The sequence below is a fragment of the Calypte anna genome, chromosome 1 (assembly GCF_003957555.1).
Source record: "Calypte anna isolate BGI_N300 chromosome 1, bCalAnn1_v1.p, whole genome shotgun sequence".
In the NCBI taxonomy this organism is placed as follows: Eukaryota; Metazoa; Chordata; class Aves; order Apodiformes; family Trochilidae; genus Calypte; species Calypte anna.
Genome location: NC_044244.1, coordinates 121,639,863 through 121,665,728, shown reverse-complemented (window position 1 = coordinate 121,665,728; position 25,866 = coordinate 121,639,863). Strand labels below are relative to the sequence as shown.

At 38.1% G+C, this 25,866-nt stretch overlaps 1 protein-coding gene across 2 annotated transcripts in view; it reads right to left on the bottom strand.

Moving 5' to 3' along the window:
* The window catches only part of MAP3K15 (mitogen-activated protein kinase kinase kinase 15), an 86,406-nt gene that overhangs the window by 3,856 nt on the left and 56,684 nt on the right, over nucleotides 1-25,866 (bottom strand). For both annotated transcript variants that reach the window (XM_030469437.1, XM_030469439.1), the window contains exons 12-25: nucleotides 25,437-25,544; nucleotides 24,207-24,256; nucleotides 21,337-21,432; nucleotides 20,062-20,149; nucleotides 16,321-16,454; nucleotides 15,750-15,877; nucleotides 13,942-14,072; nucleotides 13,566-13,671; nucleotides 10,569-10,726; nucleotides 6,684-6,867; nucleotides 3,989-4,166; nucleotides 3,136-3,310; nucleotides 980-1,165; nucleotides 604-709 (exon numbers count right to left, since the gene is read on the bottom strand). In XM_030469437.1, the coding sequence (XP_030325297.1) occupies nucleotides 604-709; nucleotides 980-1,165; nucleotides 3,136-3,310; nucleotides 3,989-4,166; nucleotides 6,684-6,867; nucleotides 10,569-10,726; nucleotides 13,566-13,671; nucleotides 13,942-14,072; nucleotides 15,750-15,877; nucleotides 16,321-16,454; nucleotides 20,062-20,149; nucleotides 21,337-21,432; nucleotides 24,207-24,256; nucleotides 25,437-25,544 (1,828 nt within the window). The remainder of the gene's footprint in view (nucleotides 1-603; nucleotides 710-979; nucleotides 1,166-3,135; nucleotides 3,311-3,988; nucleotides 4,167-6,683; nucleotides 6,868-10,568; nucleotides 10,727-13,565; nucleotides 13,672-13,941; nucleotides 14,073-15,749; nucleotides 15,878-16,320; nucleotides 16,455-20,061; nucleotides 20,150-21,336; nucleotides 21,433-24,206; nucleotides 24,257-25,436; nucleotides 25,545-25,866) is intronic.

Sequence of the window (25,866 nt, the reverse complement as noted above, 5' to 3'; positions counted from 1 at the left end):
CATTAATGAGAAACCCTTAGATTTTTTTTTAGGGGAAAAAAAAATGTATGTCCTGGACTAAAGAGTTTACAAAGCTTTCCTCTTTTCCAGGTAGGAACTCCTGGACAGTTCTCAACTCATTTATACTCCTCAGTGGTGGTGATTTTTCCTGCTTTCTGTAGGCTAAAATCATATTCCTCCCCCATATTAATCTACCCCCTTCTATGCACTTGTTCCACATCTCAGTAATCACATTTCAGAACACGCAGACAGACCTGTGCAGTGTTACCCACCTTGGTGTCAGTAAAATCTGTTAGAGTTTCTTTCTTACTAGAAAAGCTCCAGCTTGTACTGAATTTAATTTACCCTTTTTTCCATGGTTGGACCACACTGCTGGTGCATTATTACTGGTTATCTCATTATGTGCCTTGGTGCTGCATTAATCCTCCAGATCAACACTCCTTTCTGTATAACATTGAGACCCCGTGCCTTTGATGTAGTGGCACATGGGATGCAGCTAATGGCATTCTGACAGCTTAAAACTCTAAACTGCTCTGTTTGCTATAACTCTTTGATATGCAAACAGCCTTTAAAAAAAAAATACTGCCAGCTGCTTTTATTTACCTGGAATAAGAATAGTGACTGCTGCTTGGACTGCACGGCGAATTATGTTATCCATTGCAAACATCCAATGGGGCCTTATTAAGTGATTTCTTAATACTTTGTTTACCTATAAACAAATAAGCAATTAGAATAGCTGCAAACTAGATGAAATTTTATCATGTAACAACTGCACGAGTCACTAAAACCCTCCCACCTTTGCAAGTCTACATAAGAGATTTGACAGTTCTAGGCTAGAGCTTTCAAACCATCCCCAGACTGTGGCATTCAAACCCTTCTACAGCACAAGGAAGAAGAGGTCTAAGAAAGGGCAGAGAAGCTTCAACCCCTTGGGGAGAGGAACAATTCCTCTCCCCCCTGTGCTAGGTAAGTAACTCACAGCATCCTGAAATCCAAACAGCACCAGATGAATCTGATTGATGGAAGTGCTGTCAAAGTCCAAATCCATTTTCAACTTTGAAATGGTAGAAGCCATCACTCTCTGCTCTGGAGAGTGTATGAAGTCCCTTAGAATCCCAATAATTTGTTTGATGTGAGCCACTGAAAGTTGCAGTTCTTCAGAGCTCTGGAGAAATGATAATGAAAGTAGAGTCACTGAACATCTGATTTGTAGCATCAGTTTTTATATATATATCAGTTTTTATATATATATATATACAATTTATAGCTTTGCACATGTATATTTCCCACTGAAATTACTGAGCTTCTGGTTCTGCAAAGCATTTATTTTCTAGCTTTTTCTAACCTTTCTATCTTTCTATCTATTTTTTTTTTAATGGTAATTCCTGTTGTCCAATAGGTAAAGTCTACTGCTGCTGTGGCTGTCACAAAGGGAAGAGTCCAGATACTATCTACAGATTTCTGCAATGTACTGCAGAGGGCAGCTCTCCTCCATGAAAAGAGCAGAGTGAGTCATTGAGACCCAAATTTTTTAGATGTTATCCTTTCAATATGCTGGATCTGAACTAATATCTAATTATTCAGGTATTTGATTTCCTAAGGAAAAAAAATTATTTATATGCGCATTTATCGTAAGTCAGAAAAAGTCTAAGATTACACAGGGGTAGGACTCAAGTGTTCATTCCATGCTTTGCAATCCCTAAGCCCTACACTTAAAGCTGTCCAAGTGCTGCAGACTGAGATTAAATTTGCTGGTAATAAATAATCCTTCTTCATCCTGAAAAATATTTAGAGCCTTGGCTATTTTGCAGTTTAAGTTTAAAGCAGAATTTTAGCTCAGTTTCTTCCTCAGCCTGAGTTTGTCAGCCTTTCTTTTTCTGCCTTAAAGCTCTACAGGAGCCCTTGGGGTCTGCGGTAAGTTGACCTGCACCATGATTCAGTTTGTAGGAAAAATGAGCCAAGGACTGGAACCATCCTGAACACTGTGTGGAGCTCGGTGCCCACACCAAACCAGGCTGGAGCTGCCCCAGGAGCAGCAGGGCCCTTGGCAGGGGTGCTCCAAGTGTCTGTGCTAGCCAAGAGCTAGCACTGGCTGGGGACACCAGGTGTCAGCAGGCCCCCTTTGTGTGAATGCAATCTGGGAAAAAACCCAGCTTTGACAAAAATAGACAACATCAGTGACACACTACAAGCAGAGAGGATGAAAAGGCTGAGGAATTAACTCTGTTACTGGTGTGTGGCATGCCTTGGCTATGGGTTAACCAAACAGTTTTTCTTGCTCCTCTTTACAATCATGAAGCTTCCCCATTAAACCCTTTCTTTTACAGAATCACCGTATCTCAGAATCATAGGGAGCTGGAAGGGGCCTCTAGAGATAATCCAGCCCAACCCCCTGCTAAAGCAGGATTGCCTAGGGCACAGTACACAGGATTGCATCTGGGCAGGTTTTGAACATCTCCTGCGAAGGAGACTCCACAACCTCTGTGGGCAGCCTGTTCCATAACACCTCCATAACCCTCACAGTAAAGATTTTCCTCATGTTGAGATGGAATTTCCTGTGTTCCAACTTGTGCCCAGTGCCCCTTGTCCTGTCTCTGGGCACGACTGAGAAGAGTCTGGCTCCAACCTCCTTACACTTGTTGGCAATTATGAAGTCTCCTTGGTCTTCTCCACTCCAGGCTAAACAATTCCAGCTCTTTCAACCTTTCTTGTAAGAGCAGCTTTTTTGATATTCATGTACTGTGTTCTCAGCACCTAGTTTGCATATGCTTCGAATTAAAAACTATTCTGTCCTTAAAGTGAACCATTCATATTACTACCTGGTGGTCCATTTCCATGGCCTTAAAAGCCAAAACAAAACAGAATCTCCCAGCCTACCAACCTCAACCCCCCAGCAACTTCCCCCTCAGAAAAAAACCAAAAACCCAAAAAACCAAGAGCCCAGCAGCAGGCAGAAGATGGTGTTTGCTCTTCATTCAACAGCAGCACATCTCACATAGTTACAAATCTCAGAGACTGAAGTTACTTAAAAGGAACTATCCAAGCACCATCACTTATTAGCTTTCAGAAAAGGAATACTACCTGGCTTGTCATTTTCGTTTTGACACAGGAAAAGGAGAGCTGAGGTGAAACTACCTGTGCAATACAGTCCTGCAGATTAGAAGCAACTTCATCCTGTTCTTCCTTAAGTATTTTATACAGGATTGCTCGGCGTTCACTGTCCTTCCGCAGCAGAAACAGACCAGAATCCTTATCTTCAATGGAAGGAAAAGTGGTCCTGTCCTCTGAGGCTGAGCCCTCATCAGGCACACTGCATCAGCAACCGGGCCACAAGCACAAGAGAGACCTCAGGGTTAGACACAGCAGTACTGTCAGAGTGAGCAGGGAGACTTCAGAGGGTAAAAAGTGAGTTAAAAAACAGCAGCAGACTGATCAGACTGATAAACATTAATTCTGAGACAAGATGCCTCAGATGCTCAGCTCATGCAAACCCCATGGAAACCAAAAACACAAGGCTGATTTCATCCTTCTAGGCAGCTGGCATTAATGTCACCCAGCACTGGTTCAGTTTTGGGAAGGAAAACTAAAAACCCTGGACTGAGATAAGTATTCATTTCTTCTGGCCCCATACTGTAACATACTCCTTTGAAAATATTGCTTTGTGCTTTCTGAACAGTGGAAATGTCTTTCTGCTGCCATTTCACACATTTTTTTCATGAGTACATGGAAGGATTAACTTTCCTGCTAACTTCTGGATCCATATCCACTCAGTCAGTAAGAAGACTAACCTTTTATTTGAAACCTTAAGGAGAAACAAGCATTGTTCATTAAAATACAGACAATATTTAAATTAACTGGTAACTTCCCTATGTAGGTCCCTTGCTGCTTACTTAGTCAATGAGTAAAAAAATTGCCCTCAGATAAAATATCATGTGACCTAAATCCACTTAGTCCCTCATGGGTGTCAAGAAACAAGCAAATGCATTACCTTAATAAACGGGAAATGGGATGCTTTGTCTGAATCTCTGAAATTGATCTCTTTGGCCTTTCAAAAAACATGTCATGCTGAACATCAGAGTCTGGTGAAACAGAGCCATGCTCACTGCTGCTACTGCCAGCCTGTTCTCCATGGACTGGCAGTGGTAGGGATGTATTGCGATTATAATCTATGAACAGACATTGTAAAACAACATGTAACAGAACTATGCAGAAAAAAGGCAATATGCCTGAAACAACTGTGGTCATTTTCAGCAATAAAAATCTCATTTTGCAAAATGGCTGAGAGAAAGGTAACCTTGCTGCTAGAAAGCTGTAATACAACTCAGAATCATTATATGCATAAGCAATAAAAGGTGTGAATGAGCTTACTGCTGAATCCAAAGCAGCTAAATACTCAAATGAAATCCCATTGTCTTACCCTCTCTTGCATACACACACAGTACATAGACACATGCTTCTCCTTGGTGCTGGTCTCACAGGTGGTACAACTGGAGATACAGGTCTTGAAAGAGTTTGAATCAAACCTATAGATTACCACCAGCTGCTCTATCACAGCCGTATCTCTAAAAAAGACACCACTCTGCTACTCATCCTCCTTACCTCTGCCTGACTGTCAATGGACATAGATTGGTTCCCTCTCCAGCACCCAAGGTATCTGCTTTGCTTGCATGTCTCCTTGGCCTCAGCAATGAGTCTCGCTCTTGGCACTAACCTGAAGGAAATATCTTGTCCCCTTACAATTAATTTTGAAAGTAAGGAAAAATATAAAAATAACAGGTATCAAGAGCTTGCTATAATCCTGATTGCCAGCTTGTAGCTGTGTGATAGGAGAGGCAAGGAAGAAGCTCTGTCAGCTCAGAATGCACACGTCCATGGAGCTTGAGGCTTGTCCCTACAAATTAGGGGGAGTTGGGAGAGGGAGAGAGATAGAAGTTAAAAGCTATTCAGAAAGCTCTGACATACTCCACGGTACAGACTGATGTTCAAAAGGCTGAGGTTAAACAGTCACAGAAATGAAACAATGTATGTTGTTTCATTGTGAACCTGTGAGAACCTGTTCAAGGCATCTCAGCAGTACAGAAAAACCTAAAGTTTTTCTGAAAGTCCTAAGGCTCTGGGCTGCCTTTATTATTGGAAAGAAAACAGGGATGGAGACAGGATGGAAAGATGGGGACAAATCTGAGGAAATTGGCAGTGAGAGAATCTAGAGAGAGGAGATAGTGAACTGCTGCAGCTGAGACTGTTGGCAACTGTGGCAATCTGCCTTATGCCTCTAAACTCTCTTTGGAGATGGCTGCAGCAGCAAGCACAGCTTTCCCCAGCTGCAAGAAAGGTTGAACCACATGATCCTTGGGGACCCTTGGGGTCCCTGGTATTCTATGATTCAGTGCAGCGAACCACTCGTTTGCCTGCAGCCATGTTGCCTTTTCCTTCCCCTCACCCATTAGACAGTTTTCATAGCTCATCACCATGACCATCACTAAGCTTGCTTCTTGCTGCAGGCCAGCACTTAAACATCTGCAGCACAAGATCCTTGGGTACTCTGAAGGAGATCCATAAGCTCACCAGTGAGAGGGAGAAGAGAAAAAAGAAGAAAGGTAGGAGAGGGTGCAGAAGACAGCTGCACTTCCTTTGGTATTTGACAAAGAGCCAGTTCCTCCCGAGGCAGCTAACAAGGCAAGCTCCACCTTCTCTAATGCCACACAAATTTCCAGGAAAATATCCACAGGCAAGGGCTGAAAAGGCCCCAGGAGAGCATAGTTGCCATGGCACAGAAGGCTATAGCCTGCCAATAGCTCCTGACTGGCACTGCCCTGGCTGAGCAGTGTGAACTCTCCTGTTAGCCCTGTGTAACTGCAGGAACATCAGCTCTCTGTGCCCCACAGGTCAGATGATGTGCCCATTTCCTTTCTGAAACCAATTCAGCTTATACATTCTCTGCTAGGTTTTTTGGGTTTTTTTCCCTTTCAATGTTCCCTGCTGAGAAGGAAAAAGCTCACAACAGGAAAAAATTCAATTTGCATTGGGAGTGTGTACATGTGAAGCAGCAAGACCAACAGCTTTGCTTGGTTTTAAATGGGCAATTTCTTCAAACACTGTGCATTTGGCAGGAGTATGTAAAGATTTGTTATCACTGAGAAAGTGGCTGATGTATTGAGGAGGCTAGAAGACACTAGGCAGATAAAGCAAAACAACCCACTGAACAGCTACTTCAGCACTTATGTGCCAAATTTCTAAGTTACATATCAAGTTTGAAAATGCTGATCAGAACACCCAATAGACCCACGTTTTTAGGTGCCAAGCATCCACTCCATAAAACTCATGTCTCTCAAGTGTATGTAACTGGCAATGTAAAATACAGAATTACTTTGCAAAGTGTTCACCAAATGTCATTTTTCTAACTTTAATTTACTATAAATGAGGCATTTGGTTTTGCAGAGAGGTAAAATGGGTTTGGGAGGTTTCTATAAGCAAAACACAAAATAAACAAGTCATTGTATTTTGTGGAAATTGTTAAATTTAAATATGTCTAATTACAAATCACAGGCACTTTCAACAGTTGAGCTCCTGCTGCTTTCCTGGCACAAGAAATGTCCTTAGCAAAAGAGAGTTCTTAATGATTCCAATCTTTTATATAATGCTTAATGATGATGTTGACTTGCACTTGGCTGATCATTCCTTACCTGAAGGCTTGAATGCAATTCTGCTTTTCTTGCCCTTGTTTACTTGTTTCAGGAAGGAATCTCTGAGCAAATCAGATGCTGTAACACGTTTATTAGGATCAAGTTCAAAACAGAGCAAAATAAAGGCCCTTGTTTCAGCAGAAAGTGATTCTGGAATTTCAGGATGAATCTTAAACATCCCAACCTGCAAGTAAAGCAGAAATACAACTTATTTTTAGTAAGCAACTACAAGGAGACAAGGTGCCAAAGCTTTCTCAGTATAATCTCTCTTGATGACTCTCATGGAAAAGGAGCTACCCAGGTACTCACACAAAGCAGTGGAGTGACAACAAGGCTTTGATCCTGTTATTGTAAACACAGAATGTCCATGTGGTATTACACAAATACTAAGTTATGCATGTATCAAACCATCTGCCTTCAGGCAATCTTGGGATCTGCACATTTATCTACACCAAGTGCTCCAAATGCTGCTTCTCCCATCAGCCTCAATCCCTCCAGCTACGGCATACAGTTCCCATCACTCCTGCCCAGTACTGCCTCCCTCTGTTGCTGACTCCTCCAACACACTTGTTCCCAGAAACAGGAATAACTTCCTGCTCTAGCACTGACTGCCTGGGGCCTGCACCTGTTCTGTCCTGCTGCTGCCAAATTTCCATGTAAGAACACTCACAATGACCTTGCCAGACCTTGTCACCACCCCTGGCACTGGGGCCAGATGTCTTTCCTAGCCTTCCAGTGTTATTTAACTGAAAATCACATGATGCCCAAAAGTTTAACAAGGCATTACCACCACCCCCACCCTACTCTTTTTTTTTTAGTAATGAAAAACATGGTTCTACAGGTTGCTCCCTAGTGACATTTCCAGCTTCTTCACTGCTGCCTCATTCACTAATACCAATCTGGCATAAATGTTGTGAAGTGAGAGTTGTGTAACATGTGTGCACCGTATGGCACGTATCTGGCAAGATTATGGATTGCAGTCTCAGCATCCTTACAGAAAACACACTCTGGAGAACAAGCAGAAAGATAGTAGCCACAAGGGAGATAGTAGCCCAGCAGTTAAACAAGTGGCAGCTGCTTGATAAAATGAAGAGTTGCTTAAATAATCTCATTATACAGTTGCATTAACGCACTGTGGCACCATTAGGCACTCACAATAGTGGTTCAGCTTCAATGCAAGCTGAAGCAAAAAATGCTGAGCAGTCATGCTTCTCTTCAAATGACAGGGAAGAATATAAAATGCTAATAATGCATGAAGCCCTTCCAAACCATGACTCTAATCACATTCAAAACTCATTCTTTCCTGCATGTAACGCTTATAATATGTGGAACTTGCTAACATCTGCAATTAAATTGATGTATTTAATAAAGAAATTGAATAGTCAATTGATGTTATGTCCTGCTGGCAGGGTACCACATCTAAATATTTACTCAGTCTGATAGAGTATCTTTATCTGATTTGTTAATTCTCATGCATATTTTGGACAGAGCTTTATAAAGAGCACATACAGTTTCACTACTTCAAAACATCAGCCCAGCAAGATTTTTGCTTTGGAGCAGAGAGAGGCCAGCCACCTGCTTGCTGTGCTCTGAGAACTGCTCTTGACATGCCTGTCCCCGTGGGCAGCTCAATCCTCCTTGTGCCCCTCGGGGGATCAGCTCACACAAGCCAGCTTCAGCTGGGGCACTGTCATGAGCAGATAGCATTGTGGACCTAGGTTATACCCTTACACACCAAACAAAACCCAGCACAGTCCAAACCAGGACCAGGAAATCTGATCCCATGTCTCTAATCTTATCTTTATCTCTGTGGTTCAAGGAGAGCAAGTTTCGTCACAAGCATTCAGCTCTGGCAACATTAGTTTACTTTGTCTCTATTCCATGTCATTTGTTTGCTGAAATACCAGAAACTACTGAAATACCATTCTGCTGAAATACCAGAAAATGCACACTCAGCCAGGAATTAGTCAGTTCTGTTTCCTCTAGCCCCCTTTTTCTCTACTTTGTCCACCTCTGGTTATTTACAACTATTCTGACTACACAGATACACTCAGATGTTCCCTCTCCTCACCTGCCCCTATGCATGACAGAGTATGCATGTGTGGAAGTGGGGACTTCAGAATTTTGATATCCCAAGTTTTCCATGTCTATTTTCACATGTGTGCCCAGGTTGCTTAATTCCTGGCTTCAAACCCAACTCCCAGTTTCTTACTTTTATTACACAGCAAAAAGAAAACAGTTTGCAATTTATCGTGCCCAGCAAGAAGCAATACAAAGCAGGTCTCAGCAGAGTCAAGAAACAGGAAACAAAAATAAATGCTTGACTGTAGTCTATGATCATAGTCTGCACTAACTACTAAAAGCTGTTCCACATCCTTGAAGAAAGAAGGGCAATAAACTTATTTTTTAAAATGTCAGTTCTGAGACTTCAGAACACAGCTCTGTGACCTGGAGATGCTCATGGGCAGGATACAGAGATATGCACAACCCTGCCAGAGCTCACCTTGTGAGCCTGTGCAGAGCTCATCAAGCACCCAGGACTGAACCAGTGCTTCCTGACAGTTCAATAAACTGTGCTGAAAAATAAGACACATAACTCACTGAACAGTTCAACTACGTGCCAGATATACAAGATGAAAAGGCATCTCCTGACAGAACACCTGACATTTACAGCGATGTGGAAAAAAGTCTCTTTCCATGGCTCCCTCAGGAAAGCTTTAGTGAACCAAACCACGTCCACCCAGGCAGCTTCTTTTGAGGACTGTGTCACAAATCAACAGCACTAAGGTGACATATTATATCACAGAAATAGCCAGTCCTTTCTTTGCCTTTTAGCTGTGGTACATGGGACAACTCACAGGCCTAGCATGACACAGGGTATTATGTGCCATACTCAATTGCAGCCCAGCTTGCTATGCTTATTGATAAAGATCTGATTTTGCTACAGTGGTTCCAATAGTAATTATACAAATGTTCACACAGTGACTTTCAACAACACACACAAAAAAATTTACAATATTGATAATTCAAGCAGATTGCCAGGTTACAGATGCAATATTTCCCCCATTATAAGGATAAGTGAAACATAAGCACTTTACTGAAGGTCTTTTGCAAGCCAGTGAAAGGACCAAAATTTTCAGTCTGCATATTTGACATATCATATCATGGCTTTTACACTACTATTAGTTTTAGAGCTAGGCCAAGAAAATTCTTTTCAAATACATTTATTACCAATACTATCTGAAGCATTCTCTTCTGAAGTGTTAATTTGTACATTTGAAAATGGATACCCTAAAAGGAATACAAGTATTAGAGGCAATAGTTTATTGAGGATGTAGTTTTGATGCAAAGGACTTAGGATGGAAAATACAGTGTATTTTAGTCCTTCAGTACATACCAGAAATTCTGGAAAGTTTTTAACCTTCCCCCCTTCCACCATCACTTCCTACCATGTTGCAGAGATCAGGAAAACAGATCCTCTAGGAGGGAGGTGCATTTAAAAAAAAAAAAAGCCTTAATAAACCAGAAATAACTTTGTTGTCATCATTGGAGAGACTGATTGCCAGACTGAAATCACAAACAAAGAGCAGGAGATGACAGAAGTGAGACAGTAGAGATTATTTTTCATAAGTCTTTAGTCATTTTTCAGGTTGCTGCTCTGAGTCATGACCTATTTCCAGCACTACAATAAATGATTACTTCCAAGAGCAAGACAGTTTAGAGAGCAGGGAATGATCACGCAGTGAATTTAGAACACAGGTCAGACCGTGGCTTCATGCCAAATGAACCTGGCAACAAAAGGTTAATAGCAACTAAATTAACACTTAAAAAAAAAGGTTAGTATTTGCAAATTCATAAAATTTATAGCAAAAAAGCTGTACTTACTTTAAACATTGCTGCTTGAGGCTCCCCTAGTTCATGAAATGGAGGTTTGCCTGTTGCCATTTCAATAATGGTACAACCCAGTGACCAGATATCAGCTGGTGCACCATAGCCTCGTGGTCCTTTATCAATGATTTCTGGAGCCATATACTGCAAGGTTCCTAGTCAGGACAAGAAGAGTAGTCAAGGGTTATAGGATTCATTCTTGTTGAAGAGAATTAACACACCACTAAGCAGCCTAAAAAATACCAAAGGCAACATGTATAGCCAAGATACATGATTTACAATATCAGCACCAAACACTTGACAGAAACTTATGTTTTAACATTTTTTCTATAAACTTTTTCCCCCTTTCTAAGATAGGACTTCAAACTGCCAAAAGCACATTCACCACATAATCCAACTGCTTCTTCAGAATGTAAAATTTGATCAAACAATTTTTGCAGATGCAAAGTTTTAAAGACTGTGCATGTAAGAAGTGATGAGAACCTGCAGATAGTGGCAGATAGCCTTCATGAGAATAAGTTTCCATTGGTTTACCCCTGTAATGAGAACACTAGAGACAATGAATTTCAAATAGTTTGAAAAGCTATTTTTGGAAATATAAAAGTGTAAAGAAAAAAAATCTAGGAAACCAGAAGTTTTAGACAAAATCAATCAAGATTGTAATCAAGGCAAATCAATCACATGATTAATAGAAAAATAAGGAAACCCATCATAAATTGGTATTACAGAAAGTCTTTTGCATGTGCTTGGCATTTCTGCCATCCGAAGTTAGCAAATAAATAAATCTATTGCAATTTCTAAAGCTACGCATGTTGGCAAAATAAGACCCTGTCAAAGCCTAGTGGTGGCTCTTAACAGGTGAACTGGAACATCTCTAAAGTTTGCCTGTAGATAACGTGGCTGTAATACAACTTACAGTACTGAAAAACATATCCAAAAGTAAGAATGAAATAACAGTCAGTTTGGAATTGCTGATATTCAATCACATACTAACACAGCTAACAAAAAGTCTTCACCAGAAGACAGCCCACACCAATAGTGGAAGCATATAGTTCTGAGAGAGTTTCAAACACTAAGGTACTTTCTCCACATGGATTCATAGCATCTCTATCTTTAAATTAGATTATTTTTCTTCTTAGGAATGCAATAAAATTACGTTGCAGTCAAGCAATGAACTGTTAAGTAAAGGGCATCTGGTAAAGATAAAAGGGTATTACTAAGTTCATTAAATATTACTGCCATAGAACAAAAGTTGCAGCTACAGCTTTACCCTCAGGCTTTGTCTCTTGAATGGAAAGATAAAATGTGTAAACCACCAGAAGGCTGATTCTTCAGTCATGTGAATGTATTAAATAACATCGAGAATCTGCAGAGTTTATGTACTGAGTTAAGGAACAAAACAGATTACAAGAAAGCTTCTAAGACCCTTTGGGATACAGCTACTGACTTAATGATTTTAAATCCAAAATGACATCTTAAGTAAAATTTTTATTCTCATGATAAATCACATCTCTGAGTCACAAACAGGGCAGCAAATGTGCAAGAGAACAACGAAGAAAGGCACATGGAAAGACTTACCTCCTTTTATTATAATACAGTGATTTTTTTTTCAGACAACTATTTCTCTGTATATTATCTCCAATAACAATCTGTTGCTAAAAATCCCCTAATGAGTATGTAGAACACAGTCAAAGACAGAGAGATTTTCCTCTAGTACCTGTTTCAGCCATAATAACAATTGCCTGTAATGGTGACTTTCTGGGCCAAAATTAAATTTTGGACTATCACTTCATTTTTACCTTACATAACTGCTTTCCATACTCCAAGTTTCCACAATATCCTTTAGAAATTAGAATCACAGTGGGGCTTCTACACAATATATGTACCACCAGGCCACTCTGTAGTGCATGTGTTCCCCATGGAGTGCAACTGCATTGAACCGGTTTAACAAATTATACTTTCCTTGACACCACAAGAGACTTGTACACACTTGAGAATTATTCACCTAGTGCATAAGCAAGATGATTAATGTGAAATTTAAAAAATAATAATTTATTAGGGAAAATTAGTGTACCTGCTTAAAGGAATATGTTAGGCTACAGCATGTGGTAGAAAGCTAAGTTATTTCAGAACTTTAATAATTTTTATTGCCTTCATGTGTAAGAAAGCTGGAGGAACTGCAGTCTCACCACCAGGCAGTTATTGGGAAGTTAATAGGAAGCCTTTGTTATCACTTAAATAGACTTGTTGTCTTTTCTCTTCCACACAAGACTGGTGGTTTTGTCTATTTACCATTCACTTACTGCAGCCAATATGAGGCTTATGATTTGTGATATCAGCCTATGCATATGACCATAAAACAACTGAAAATGTCATGTTACCTGTAGACACAAAATAAAGAATTGTAAGTGGAGAAAGATAAAAGAATTGAGTAATTATATGACTATATGTTCATTTTTCAATGTGGAGTCTCAGCTGTTACTCAGCAAATTTTGTTTTCCCTGAATATTTCTAGTTTTTATGAAAGCTTTTCTGTAATGTGTTAGCCTTGTATTTTCATGTAACCTGTTTTTTTTACTGCTGTTTACATCAGGTTAGCCAGTTGGCTGGGTTTTATAATTAATGCCTCAAAACTGAAAGTGTGTGTTTGTTTTGCTGCATTTTTAGACATACCTCAAGACAATGCACATATATGAGTTACTAATATCAAGATTATTTAATGAAAAAGTTGCTGTATTCAAGTGTTTCCAGATGTAATTGCAACAAATCGATTGGTACTTAATGAAAAATACTTAGAAGAAAAATGGAAGACAATTACATTAAAAAAAAAAGGAAAAAGATAGCAAGCCTGTGTTTATGGTGATCACACTCCCATTCACTCTTCCCTGAAAACAGAGACCTAATTGTGTTTCCATCTCAAATCTAAAGACCCTGTTGGCTCCAACTCTAAATCTATCATGAAAACCCTTATAAACTCTGCAGGATTAATCTTACCTGTAAATGTTTCTGTGCATGGATTGATCCCTGCCAGCCGTTTGGAAGTACCAAAATCAGATATCTTTACCACGCCGCTATAGGTGTTCACCAAAACATTGTCCCCCTGTGTTTGGGATGAGAGAGAGAAGGAGGGAGGGGGAAAGGCAATCAGATGAGTACAGATTCCAAATCCTGATCTCCTTCAACTTTGTGATTCTCTTGGTAATATACCTTTCCACAAAGGGATTTCCCAGGAGCACCACAGAGAAGGGGTTGTTTTATTTTCCCTTTTGTTTTAAGCTTGCAATCCAAAGAAAAATTCTACTTCAGTTTAGAGTAAAACCAACTGAAGAAAGGTAAAAAGCAAATGCAAAAGACACACTAGAAGATTTACCTTTATATCTCTGTGTACTATTTGGTTTTCATGGAGATACTTGAGGCCTTCCAGAATCTGCTTGGTGTAAAATTTAATTGTAGGTTCTTTCATTGGGCCCCACTTGGATCTCAGCAGAGCTGAGAGGCTGCCTATGGGAGATAAGAAGAAAGCATTCTCAAGATAGCAAAATTAGCAGTATTTATTTATTGCCAGTTCAGCTTCCACCTGTGTGATAGGAGTGTTAGAACAAGGCTGGATACATTTCCCTCACTTCAGTCTAACAACTGGTGAGACTGGGACTAGCAACCATTCAGCCCCTAATGAAAAAGAGACCAAAGGTAACACCATGTGGTTTATACACTATACTTCGAGAACCACATGGATGGGCAGAGCTGACTTACTTGAGGCAGGGATGGGAGAAGAAAAAAGGAAAGAGTCTTTTTTTTTGCAAATTTTGAATCAATTTCTGGAAATATTCAGAGACAGAGGAAAGAAAGCTCCCAAAAGAAACTAAGCAATGGAAGCTCAGAGTAGGAGATAGGACATACAAGCTTCCCCTACTTTTAATAAATCTAATCTTCTTAAAAATAACATTATTTTGCTTTGTGATTTACATATTTAAGACAGTTTTGCTTTTTTTGTTCATAACAAACTAAGTGCAATGGGTCAAATTCAACTAAAGAAAATAGCAGTTCACACCAACATCTTCCCAAAGTGAAGTTTCCTCAAAGAACCTTGCATAGTCTGGCTGGTTCCTTTCTAAGACTGATTGCAGAGTTTTTAAATACCTGAATTTGTTCAGTAATATCTTGATACTAGCAAGTAATCAGAGCACACTCAACTATACATATATGAACAGGAAAAAAAAAAGGCAGCTAAACATCAGCTGTTACTTTCAGCAAGTGCAGGAAAACAAGCCAAAGTGTTGGTATAAACTCATCAAGTCTGTATGCATCATACCCTCAGGTGAGAAGGTCATGGGAAGTAAAAAAAAAAATAAAATCTTTCCTATGCCCCAGATGTATGTAATTACACCTTGCACATTTGTGTCTGTTCCTTCCCTAGAAAAACTTAATTTTTTCCTGGTTTTCTTGATTCTGTTTTTATTTTGCAAATTATTTTTATATAAGAACTGAGAACTCATTTTGACACATATTTGACACTGAAAAGCAAACAGCAAAAGGGAGATGAAAAAGTAACCTAGAGAGGATATAGAATAACTTCACACCTTAAAATGTAGAAAAGCCTAGAGAACCAAAACTTGAAATTATGAACAAAGGAAGCATATAACTTAATCTCTAAACTACCTAGGAAACAGCAATGTTTTGAACATAGTAGTTACAAAATAATACTTTATTGCTCAATGAGTGTTACTGCTCAACAGACACAGGCTGCCCAGGGAAACTGTGGCTGTCTTCATGGCCAGGTTGGACGGGCTTTTGAGCAACCTGGTCTAGTGCCCATGGCAGGGGGGTTGGAATTGGATGACATTTAAGGTCTTCTCCAACACAAACCAATCTATGATTCTATGATTCCACCCTAAAAGTTCCAGTCATCATTCTGATGTTCAGGCTAAGTGGACTATACTACCTTAACACCAATACTTTCAATGTCTTTTCTCTAGGTTTATAATTATTACAGAAAGGGGAACTGTACACTTCAAATCTCTTCTTTATATGGGAAGAATGCCACCTGTAGGTAACACCTCAACAGGGAAGCCATATACATTGCACATACATTAAATGCACACCTGTTGGCTTTCACTGAGTTTAGAGTCCCAGCTGCTTTTGATTCCTTTGAGAGATTAAGCTTAGAATGATACAAACCTCCTGGCACCTGCTCCATAAAAATCTTAATGTATCCATCTTCTGAAACAGATCCAAGATACTGGACAATGTTCCGATGCTTTAAATATTTATGTAGTGCTATCTCTTCATGAAGAGGTTGTGAATACCTATTAAAATAAAACCAAACCAAAACAAAAAGCTAGGAGTATGTGATCATGTCAGAAAAGGTTCTCAGAGTAGATTCTCAGAGGACCCCTTGAAGAAGAAACTGGCTCTCAAAGAATTTATACAGTCTTTTCTTTGCTTTTCCCCCTCCCCAAAAAGAATATAGATGAGATAAAACTGCAATTTAAAATCCAAATATTCTAGCATTACTTATAAATATTCTAGCATTTTTATATGCATACAGATTATCAAACTGCATTATTTATTAAATAACAGTTCATATTCACAAAAGGGTACTGTTGAGTACTAGGTGGAAATAATATTTTAGCATGCTAGGATTTTATAAAGTAACCATATAGGAATGCACACTAAGAAAAGCAAGGTTTACAGCAAACAACTGCAGCTTCATTAACATTATATACAAATATAACAGATTAGGATTTACCTGCTGTCTTTTTCAGGTATTTCTTTGATGGCTATTCGGACCTGATTGCTAAGGTCTCTTCCAGCATAAACTATTCCATAAGTACCTTTCCCTAGAACTACTCTGTCACCATTCTCATCATAATCATATTCATACTGCAAACAGAAAAGATAAACAAAACAGCACAGAAATTGTTATCACTAATATTTGATATTACAGAGAGCTTTAGCAATAGTTATGTACTATACTGAGTACAGCATAGTTACTGTAGTATAGCTGTAGTACAGTAGGTTACCCACCAGCCTGGTACATTATACAGCTTGTAAAATTTCCACATTACTTGATTTACAAAACAATCTCCCTAATCAGCTTCCAAATGCATTCATCCAAAGAAGGTGAATACCCTGAACAGGCCAAATTCAATGAATTCCATGAATAAAGACAATTCAATGAAATGCTGCTGACAAAAGAACACATTCAGGTGCCATTTCTAAGAATTGCTGACTGAGCCTTTAGAATACACAAATGTATAGAACACAACCTATAATTTTCAGAACAGTAGTTTAAATAAATAGATATAAGCTATATTTTCATTACAGTGAACACAAACTCTTTTAAGACCGTAAGCTCTCATTTTATCTTAGCCACAGCAAAGCTAATTTCTGGCATATTCCCCTCTTTATGTACTTTTCCAAAAGGTGAAAAAAAATGCACATCTTCTCTCAGGATAAATATATGAAGTGGTGGTTCCCACTGCTGCTGAAACCATGCTGGGTCATGTTGCCACCTGAGTAAGTCACTGCTTGTTTGCTGACTTCAGTACAGCTACACTAATTTATACCACATCAAGGTCATGTCCCGTATCATGATCTTAACACAGAGCTCTCCAATAATAAAGGCCAATGAAAAGTTTATTGATGAATGATGCTTAACAAAAGTACATCTCAGACACAAAATAACCCCAAATTTTGGAAGGTGGGTTAGGCAGCACACCTCTGTCTCAAATCAGAGATCTGATAACTGATATTTAAAAAGCACTTTTTTTAGCAAAGAGTTAAGAGAGGAATTGGACAGTTTCATAGCCTTGGATATCATCAGGAGTACACAGACCCTACTTAATAACTTCCCAAATCCTAGAGGATGTCCCATAGAGTAAAACTGCAGGGATTCTCTATATCTTCATATTCATTCTCTATTTTAAAAAAACACAACCAAACCAACAAGCCATTTTACAATGGCCATAACTATTGAAATTTCTGACAATGACCACTTTTTCTGATTCATCCAATAAGAAACTCTTGTGATGTATTTCTTTGAAGTGTCTTCCCATTTCATACTGTAGCTCTGGTATTGCAATGTCTGTGTGTCACTGACGGTCCCTATTTTCACCTCAGTGAAGATGACGAGATTTGTGCTGCTGTATAGAAGGTGCTAAAGGAAAACTGTCTGTTGTTTAGCCTAACAGCATATTCTGCTCAGTGGAACTTGAGTTAGCACAGCTAAAGTTTCATTTTCCATGTTTCAGCACTTCACAGTTCATAAGATAAACTCATTATATGACAGGCATAACTGACCCAAAACACCCTATGTAAAACTTGTCACATTCTTTGGTAGGAGCAGATCCTGCTTTCAGAGCTATCATATAACAAAACTGTGCAGAGAAAAGACAGCAGTCACATTGCAGAATTTAAGATTGACAGCAACCTGATAGACTTCAATAGACTGGTCTTAAGCCAACTCTAATTATTGTGGAGAAACCTATTTCTCTAGCCTGGGTCCCATGATACATGGATATCATTGCAATTTATAGTTCAGTGCTAGTTAGTAGACAGTTTAATAGACTTGTTTATCCTATACACTTGACCCTACTTTACATATGCCTCCTCTCTTCCCAGCAGCTACAAAGCTTGAATAAATCTAGCTGCCAAAAGACTGAATATATGATCCACTGGATAAGCATTTCAACCAGTAGGTATGCATAAACAAGGGTTTACTGCTGACCTTCTGCATGAAAGCAGTAAGGTGGACTGGGATCCCTAGTAGATCCTATTTGGGGTGCAGTGGGTACTCTTAAAGTGATTAGAACTTTTCCAACATCAATATCCAGAATCATATACCCTAAGGTAGAAAGGACTGCAAAACTCACTCTCCTTCCAAATCCTAATTAACTGTAGAATTAAGCTGTAGTTGCTTTCAAATAATACTGCAATCGAAAATGCATAGCCCCTTGAGACAACATTCTCATAAGAATTCTGACTGAAATAATATTCTGTTCTGTCAGACTGTGCTCGAGGTTATTTATTCCTCTTCCCCAAAGATGAACAGTTGTTTACTAATAGTAAGAACTTCTTTCTCTGCATTTTTCAAGCCTATCAAGATCATACAAGGCTCTGTTTTCCATGTTGTCTTTTCTTAAATATCTCAGACTGCAGAAAGATATTAACTGTCTTAGCTCATTTATAAACTAATCAATTTCCCCCTTCTGTATCTCAGTATCTGTTTTCCTGTTCTGACCTAAAACTGTGAGTACAAGGTGATAACTGTGAAGACCTCAAGATATGTAGAATAATATAGCTTAAAGATCTAAAATTAATTTATGTACTGATCTATTCATGCATCATTGATTCATGCAGGATGTTCCCTTCTGTGCATTCTCAAGTGATTCTTCCAGTTCAGTTTTTAAAAGAAAGGCTCAAGCCACAGGGTACTCACTTCCTCAGAGACTACTATACAGTTGAATAGATGTCTTGAGATTGTCCTGTGATTAATTAAATATGTAAGTATGCAACATAAAATCTACAGCTATAGATAGACTGAGCAGATCGGGCAGAGCCTTGGTCCTAGGCAGAGACCACAGATGTATGGATTAAGCTGGCCTTAATAGATGTGCCTATCTCATCCTTTCCACTTGAGGAGTGTGTGGCCACTATACACAACCTTCAGTGCAAAAACTCATCTCCCCACTGTATGCAATTATACTCAACAGAACAGGAAAGGGTCATCTTCTTTCCTGATCCTCTTCTGAAGCCTCAGGTAGTAAAAAAGGGTTCACTATCATAAAGAGCTGCTCTGAATTGCAAGCCTAAGAGAGTTGCTGGAATGAGACAGTCAGAAAGATACCCAGCTCAAACAAACCACAGCAGGGTTTTTACACTCATTAATCAGATTGACTGAATTTGCTTGGCTAGAAATAAAGGTTACAGGTTATATTTTATGATGGATTTTCAGATTTCCAAAAAAATAAAGAGAAGCACAGAATATGCACTTGGAATTTTGAGGCACTGTGTCTTCTGAAGAAACAGTGGATGGATTCACCTACCTGAGCCCACACAAAATGTAAATTAACACTCTCCAAGTTGTATTTTTTACCTCTGTAGTGATTAAAAAGAAAGCACATAGCTACTAGGTTCCTAACAAGGATGTTTCAGTGGAAGTCAAAAGCACAATGGATTAATTTGATTCTAAATATTTGCAAATCTCTGTGACAGAAAAAGCCTGTCAAATGAAATTACCTGGAGTAGTATTAGTAATCAGTTACCAGACTAGGGATTTATGCAGTTTAGAGTAGTAACAGGCTCATTTCACTAAAAATGTGTTTTTTCAAATGAATGCAACTCATACAAATAGTTTTGCAAGAGTTGAAATTTAATTATACAATTAAAGAGTTTACATGCTATTGATTATCTGCCTATTATACTGATATGAAAATTCAGGGAAGAAGAACAAGTTGCAGAGTTCATGGATCTTTTATCCTTGACATACCTCCAATGTGTCTCCATCTATTTCTCCTTCTAGTTCCAAAGTACTCCCAGCTGCATCAGACAGAATTTCTTTCACCAGCCCACAGAATCTAAAAAGCAATAAATAGCATAGGATCAAAGAAAAAAAAATTTTTTAAAGAGATTAAACAAATTCTTTGCAAGGTAGGCTTTGCTTTCAAGCTGACAAACTGCATAGCATGTTCATAGATTTCTTTCATTATTTCCTTTGTCTGTGTTTATCCTTTTTAAATGAGGAAGAACATCAAACACACAATGAAAAGCCTAATTATTTATAATTTTTTTTTATTTCATGTAGCAGAGCCTAATTCTTTCTTTTTATTGTAATTGCACAGTAAAATCCTGGTATGTCAACTATAAGTATTTTTTGTCCACACTTTGATGGAAAGTGCTAAGTATGGTCTTGTCTTTACAAAAAAAGAATTAGATAAAAAGTTGAGCTATTAAAAATTAAGTATTGATTTTCAATTATTCAATTCGCTAGTGTTAAATTTGCAGCATCATATTGGGTGGTTCTCCTTCTGTGTAGTGATGAAAATTTTATTACCCTCATTTTAATTTAAAGGATCCTGTGGACTATGGCTGCAAGTGTGATTACTCATTATTTCTGAAAATCAGATTTTGTGATTTCTAGTCGGGCATCCAGAAAGCCAGGAGTATAAAAGTAGTAATATTTTGAAGAAGAGTTTTGACTCATCTCCTGTAGTAACCTCCTGTAGTTTTGACCATCTCCTGTAGTCCTGCCTGAGCCACTCATTTTTTTCCAATTTCTATGACAGAAGGTTAACCATTATTAAAGAAATAATATAAAATATTTGCATGTCCTTTGCTGACTAACAGAGGAACACCTCTGGAACAGTCTCCTGTTGTGCACTGAATAAGGCATAAAAAATGACACCATGCTTCATAACACAAACTGCAATGTCAAATTAAAGCTGAGCAGGTAACATGTTTTTCGGTGTTTCCTACCTTTTCCATACTGCACTGTGCAGACCTAATATTTTTATTTAACCTGAGTTTATTCCATGTAGTACATGGATAATAAATATACCACTCAAGCCCAAGTGTACTAAAAATCACTTCTACTTCATTCAGAAGATGTATAAGTCAAGTATCAGTCCCCAGAAAGGATTTGTTCTGTAAAGATTTATGCCTGAATTTGAGTTAGCATACTTATTGTTTAGAGATAACATATAATCAGGAAATATTTGAATACAGGTGCAGACAGTAACATATCTGTGACACCAGATGAACTTACCTACTGCATTGGCTTTCTGTAGAAAAGTAGATTTGAAAGTCATCAGAGTTGTCAGTAACATAAAGAAAACAGCATCGTTCATCAAACTTGGAAATGCTGTAAAATTCACATTAAGAAAATATTATTTTGGATGTAACTACTAGAAGAAATAGAGCAACCAGGAGTTGTATTTTTTTCAATTATTAGCATGCAGCTAACATCTTTTTCACAATTAATGACCTCAGAGAGCCAGTATATAATTATATTTATTTTCCTTACAACTAGAAGATTGGATTAAATCACATTTATAGAATATGTGATTGATAAATGATTAAACTACTGCTTACATTGGTGAAACACTGATTTTTCTGTGACAATCCCAATTGGACATCAGAAAAAAATTTTTCTCTCCAATAACAGACACTGGACTTGTCTTCCCCCAAGGAAGTGGTGGATTTCCCAACACTGGACACTTCAAAGACTCATCTTGACAAGATGTTGGGCCATCTCATCTAAGCCATCTTCCTACATAGAAAGGTTGGGCCAGATGATGCTTGAGGTCCCTTCCAACCTGGCATTCCATGATACTTTATTAATTTCTATGATACTTTAACTGTTCTGAGGGCTATTTACTGTTTGCTTCACTTTCCATCTTTATGCAGTTCTGTCAGATTTCTTGGTTTAATGACACCTATATGGGAAATGCTTTGACACTAGTCTAGCTAACAGGAAAGCCCTTTGTTTAACCTTAATAACTAGTAGTGTTATTACTGTTCTGCCTTAAATTACTAATTTTTTTAAAAAATAATTGCCTCGTTTTTTTTAGTCAAAGTCTCAGATTTTTCTTAGTCTTGTTGAGCCATTTAGCTAAAATGCTTGAAAAGTAGACTATAGCAAAGCTGCTGAATGCTGCAAGACCAACTTCCTGTAGCACTGTTATGAGCTACATGGACATTTTTTTTCTGGGAAAAAAAATAAATCAGAAATACGTGAGAATACACTTGCAGCTTGGTTCTAGTATAGCAATTTCTAGTGTAGCAAGATGGATTAAACAGACATGAGAACTGAGAGACAAAGGGCAAATCTGTGTGTCTTCCAAGGGCAAATACAGATAGAGAAGGCAGAACAATACTGTGTTATAAACAGTGTAATGCAGGTGCTATATAAAGATGAACTGGTTAGCATAAATACAGTGTAGGGGAGTTGACAGAGTTTAAGTTAACTGAAACCACCAATATGTTTTTTACTAAACATAATGAAATTTCAAAAGGATAGCAGTTGTAGGTTGCCCCATCCAAAGCAAACATCTAATTCCACCAAGTTTAAAAAGGTTGCCTCTTCAAGCTTTGTAATCCTCAGCAGAGATTAAGAAACAAATCAAATGAATTGCTTGCTTCTATGTAATTAAAAGTCATCTTTCTCAAAGATTAATTTCTGTGCAATGTGTTGACTGAAGGTAATTAATGTTTCAAAAACCTTATGCTGAGTTATACTCAGTCAGCTCCAGACTTCAGCAATGACAAATTCACATCCACTTGCATTGCATTGAAGTAGTAAGATAAAATATTACACTAAAATAATTTTAACCGAAATATGCTTCTTTTAGAACAAAATGCTGAAGTTGTGGTAGAATTTCTGTCCAAATCCACAACTGTAGATTTCATGCCTATCACCACAACTTATTCAGAGAAAAATTTTTTCACTGAGTTTATCTGGTCAAGCAAATTACATAAATTCAGAGAATACAAACTTGAAACCTAAATATTAGATGCTTATGGTCAAAATCATAGCTGAGTAACTGTCTGCTTTGAGAACTACAGAACTCATTGTGAACCTGAATTTATCCTTGTACTTGAATCAGAAAGCTTTTCAAGCCCTTAAGCTTATACACAATTGGCCTCAGTCATTGATGTCCCTAGAAGGGCAGAATCCACCAATGCAGTGACTCACTAACTCAAAAAAATTAAATCTATCTGTAGGGGCTGCCACTGTGTGTCTGTTCCATTCTTGCTCTTTGCCCATTATATGCAGGCTGTAGCTAAGAACCAGAGTGAGCACAGGGAGCAGGAGCTGGGCTTTTGCCTTCTTTTGATCTTCTGGCACTCTGCCTCCAGCCTTTCTGGTAGCCAAGTAGTTCAACTTCAGATATATAAACTAGATTCTAAATGTAGTAGTGCATTTTGCAGTTGTTAATTTCAAATAATAAATGTGATTTTTTTTTTCCCCTATCGTTTTAGGTTTTAAATCAATCCAGTTCTTTCTATATAATATTCTCATCTTCTTTCACAGTATTATTTGGATGGACAGAATTAGTTCTCACCAATGTTTTCATTAGTCCAGGTATGAAAATGGAACTACTCCAACCATTTAAAGGCTAAGCCTTTAAAAACTTCACTGTCAGCTAATATGCTTTTTTAATGGAGTCCTATCAGAAGCGTTTCTGAATTCCAAACATATAATTGATACCATGGCTTCCTTTTCTTTATGGAAAACAGGTAAAAGGTTCTTTCACTTAAGGAAGGAAGCAAGAAGAGCTAAAGGCTTGTTACCTTCTGCCCTCCATGATTTTAAAGACAGAGATGGCATTATATGTTAAAAAAAAAGTATATAAAGTATATAAAAAGTGTAAAAGTGCATTAAAAAGCAGGTACACATTTGGAAACAGAGAAGTTTACCAGAGAATACACACACTCACATACACCCCTTTTGAGAAATGCCCATGCATGGATAGGCAAACTCTTCTGTGTTGATATTTCAGGGCAGGTTGGACAGAGCAAGCTTCAATAACAGCCAATGCAAAGCAAAAATTCAGGACAGAATCCAGATTTCTTATTTAAAAGAAATAAAAAACATAAGAAAAAAACCACTTAACTGTTTTCTGACATACAAACCTTATTCCCCTAATAGAAGAAGCTGTAAAATTCCATTCATGAATCTGCTTCTGCAAAGAACAAAGAGCTGTAAACAACCACAGTTTAACCTTGACTACTGAAAACAAAGTACAGCAAGCAAAATAATTTTTTTTCTAACACATCTCTCTCCCTTTCCTCTCAGATTCCTAATAAGTTTGATGCATAGGTAAAGAAGAGCCAGAAATTTGTGTTGTATTTTTGTAAAAGAAGCCACATTTCCTCATTTAAAATTAAATTTGAGGAATAAATATTAAAGTACAATTTACCAAGCATCTTATTTTTACTCAATACTTCAATATTTCATATTAAACATGGAGCAGACTACACTCTAATCTTCTCTAATCTTGAAGGTAAATTCCATACATCTAGAAAGAGGTGCTGAGCCAACAGCTTTGGCACAGGGAGAACACTGGAGGTAAAAGAGAGGAAGGGGAGCCTGTGCCTAGAAAGATAGACCTCTATAAATCTCCTGTTAATAGATGGATCTTATTTAGCATTGCCACACATGTACCAAGAATTTGTTCCATAAAGTAAAGTTGTGTCAGATACTTTCACTCCAAGTAGTGAAGTAGAACAGTGTACTGAAATAGTTCATAGATTGAGGTCTTGCTCTAGAGTGCTTCTTTTCCAAACTTTTCCTCTCTATATTTTTAGCCTTTTCTCCACCTATTTTGTTCTGATGCTAAGAAGGGGTGAGGATCTACATTGCCAGGTTTCAAGTCTTCCAAAGTGAAATTGGAACTATTTCTCAGTTTTAAGATATTGTCCATAACTGTACCTACTCCTTTCCTCACCTCATGTGCCCTATTCAATATTCCAGTAAACCAAATACTTAATCTCTTGATATTTGTTACAGGCTGCTATTTTCTTCAGTTTCAAATCTTTTAACTGTAGAAATTTTTAAATTTCTAAACATTAAACACAGTACTGTTTTAACTTCAATCTGGAATTGAAGTGCATCTTGATAAAACCAACATGAGAAGTAGTATAAGCAGAACAAATAACCCTTTGTTCAAATCATAGTTCTAATCATAGCCTCTCCTTTTATTTTGTCTGCAAAAAAGTCACCTTTCATAACTACACAAAAAAGATATTGAGTAATGTAGGAAACCTTAAATGATGGCAAATTGCTCAAAACTCTACATGTGAAAAAGTGATTTTAAGCACAGTGAACCCAACTAAATGAAACACATCAGCTGGTAGTTTTACCATCTCAGTGGGAGACACATGCCACAAAGAGAGAGATCTCTCATCTGCTTCATTGTTGATTGAAACATATGCAGGCTGGTAGACTTTAGTTGGTTCTATCACCAAAACCTGGAGAGAGAACACCTTTCCTTAACAAACCAGCAGCTCATACATTACAATAGCTTCAGAAAAACTAATGCTCTGATACAGATAATGAATAATCTCAGTGTCAGGCCCAACAAATTTCCAGGGGGAGGGAGAAGGGCAAGAGAAGGCAGGAAGAAGGTATATTTCTATGTACAACAAAACAGTACCACCATGATTTTTTGTAGGACACTTAAAAATATTTCTTAGAATGCTTTTAGGGTGGTGGGTTAAATGTTTTTTAAAAAGCAACGATCAGTAGAATACAGTGTTCTGGTTCATGCAATGAAATGGCAAGCAGTTAAGT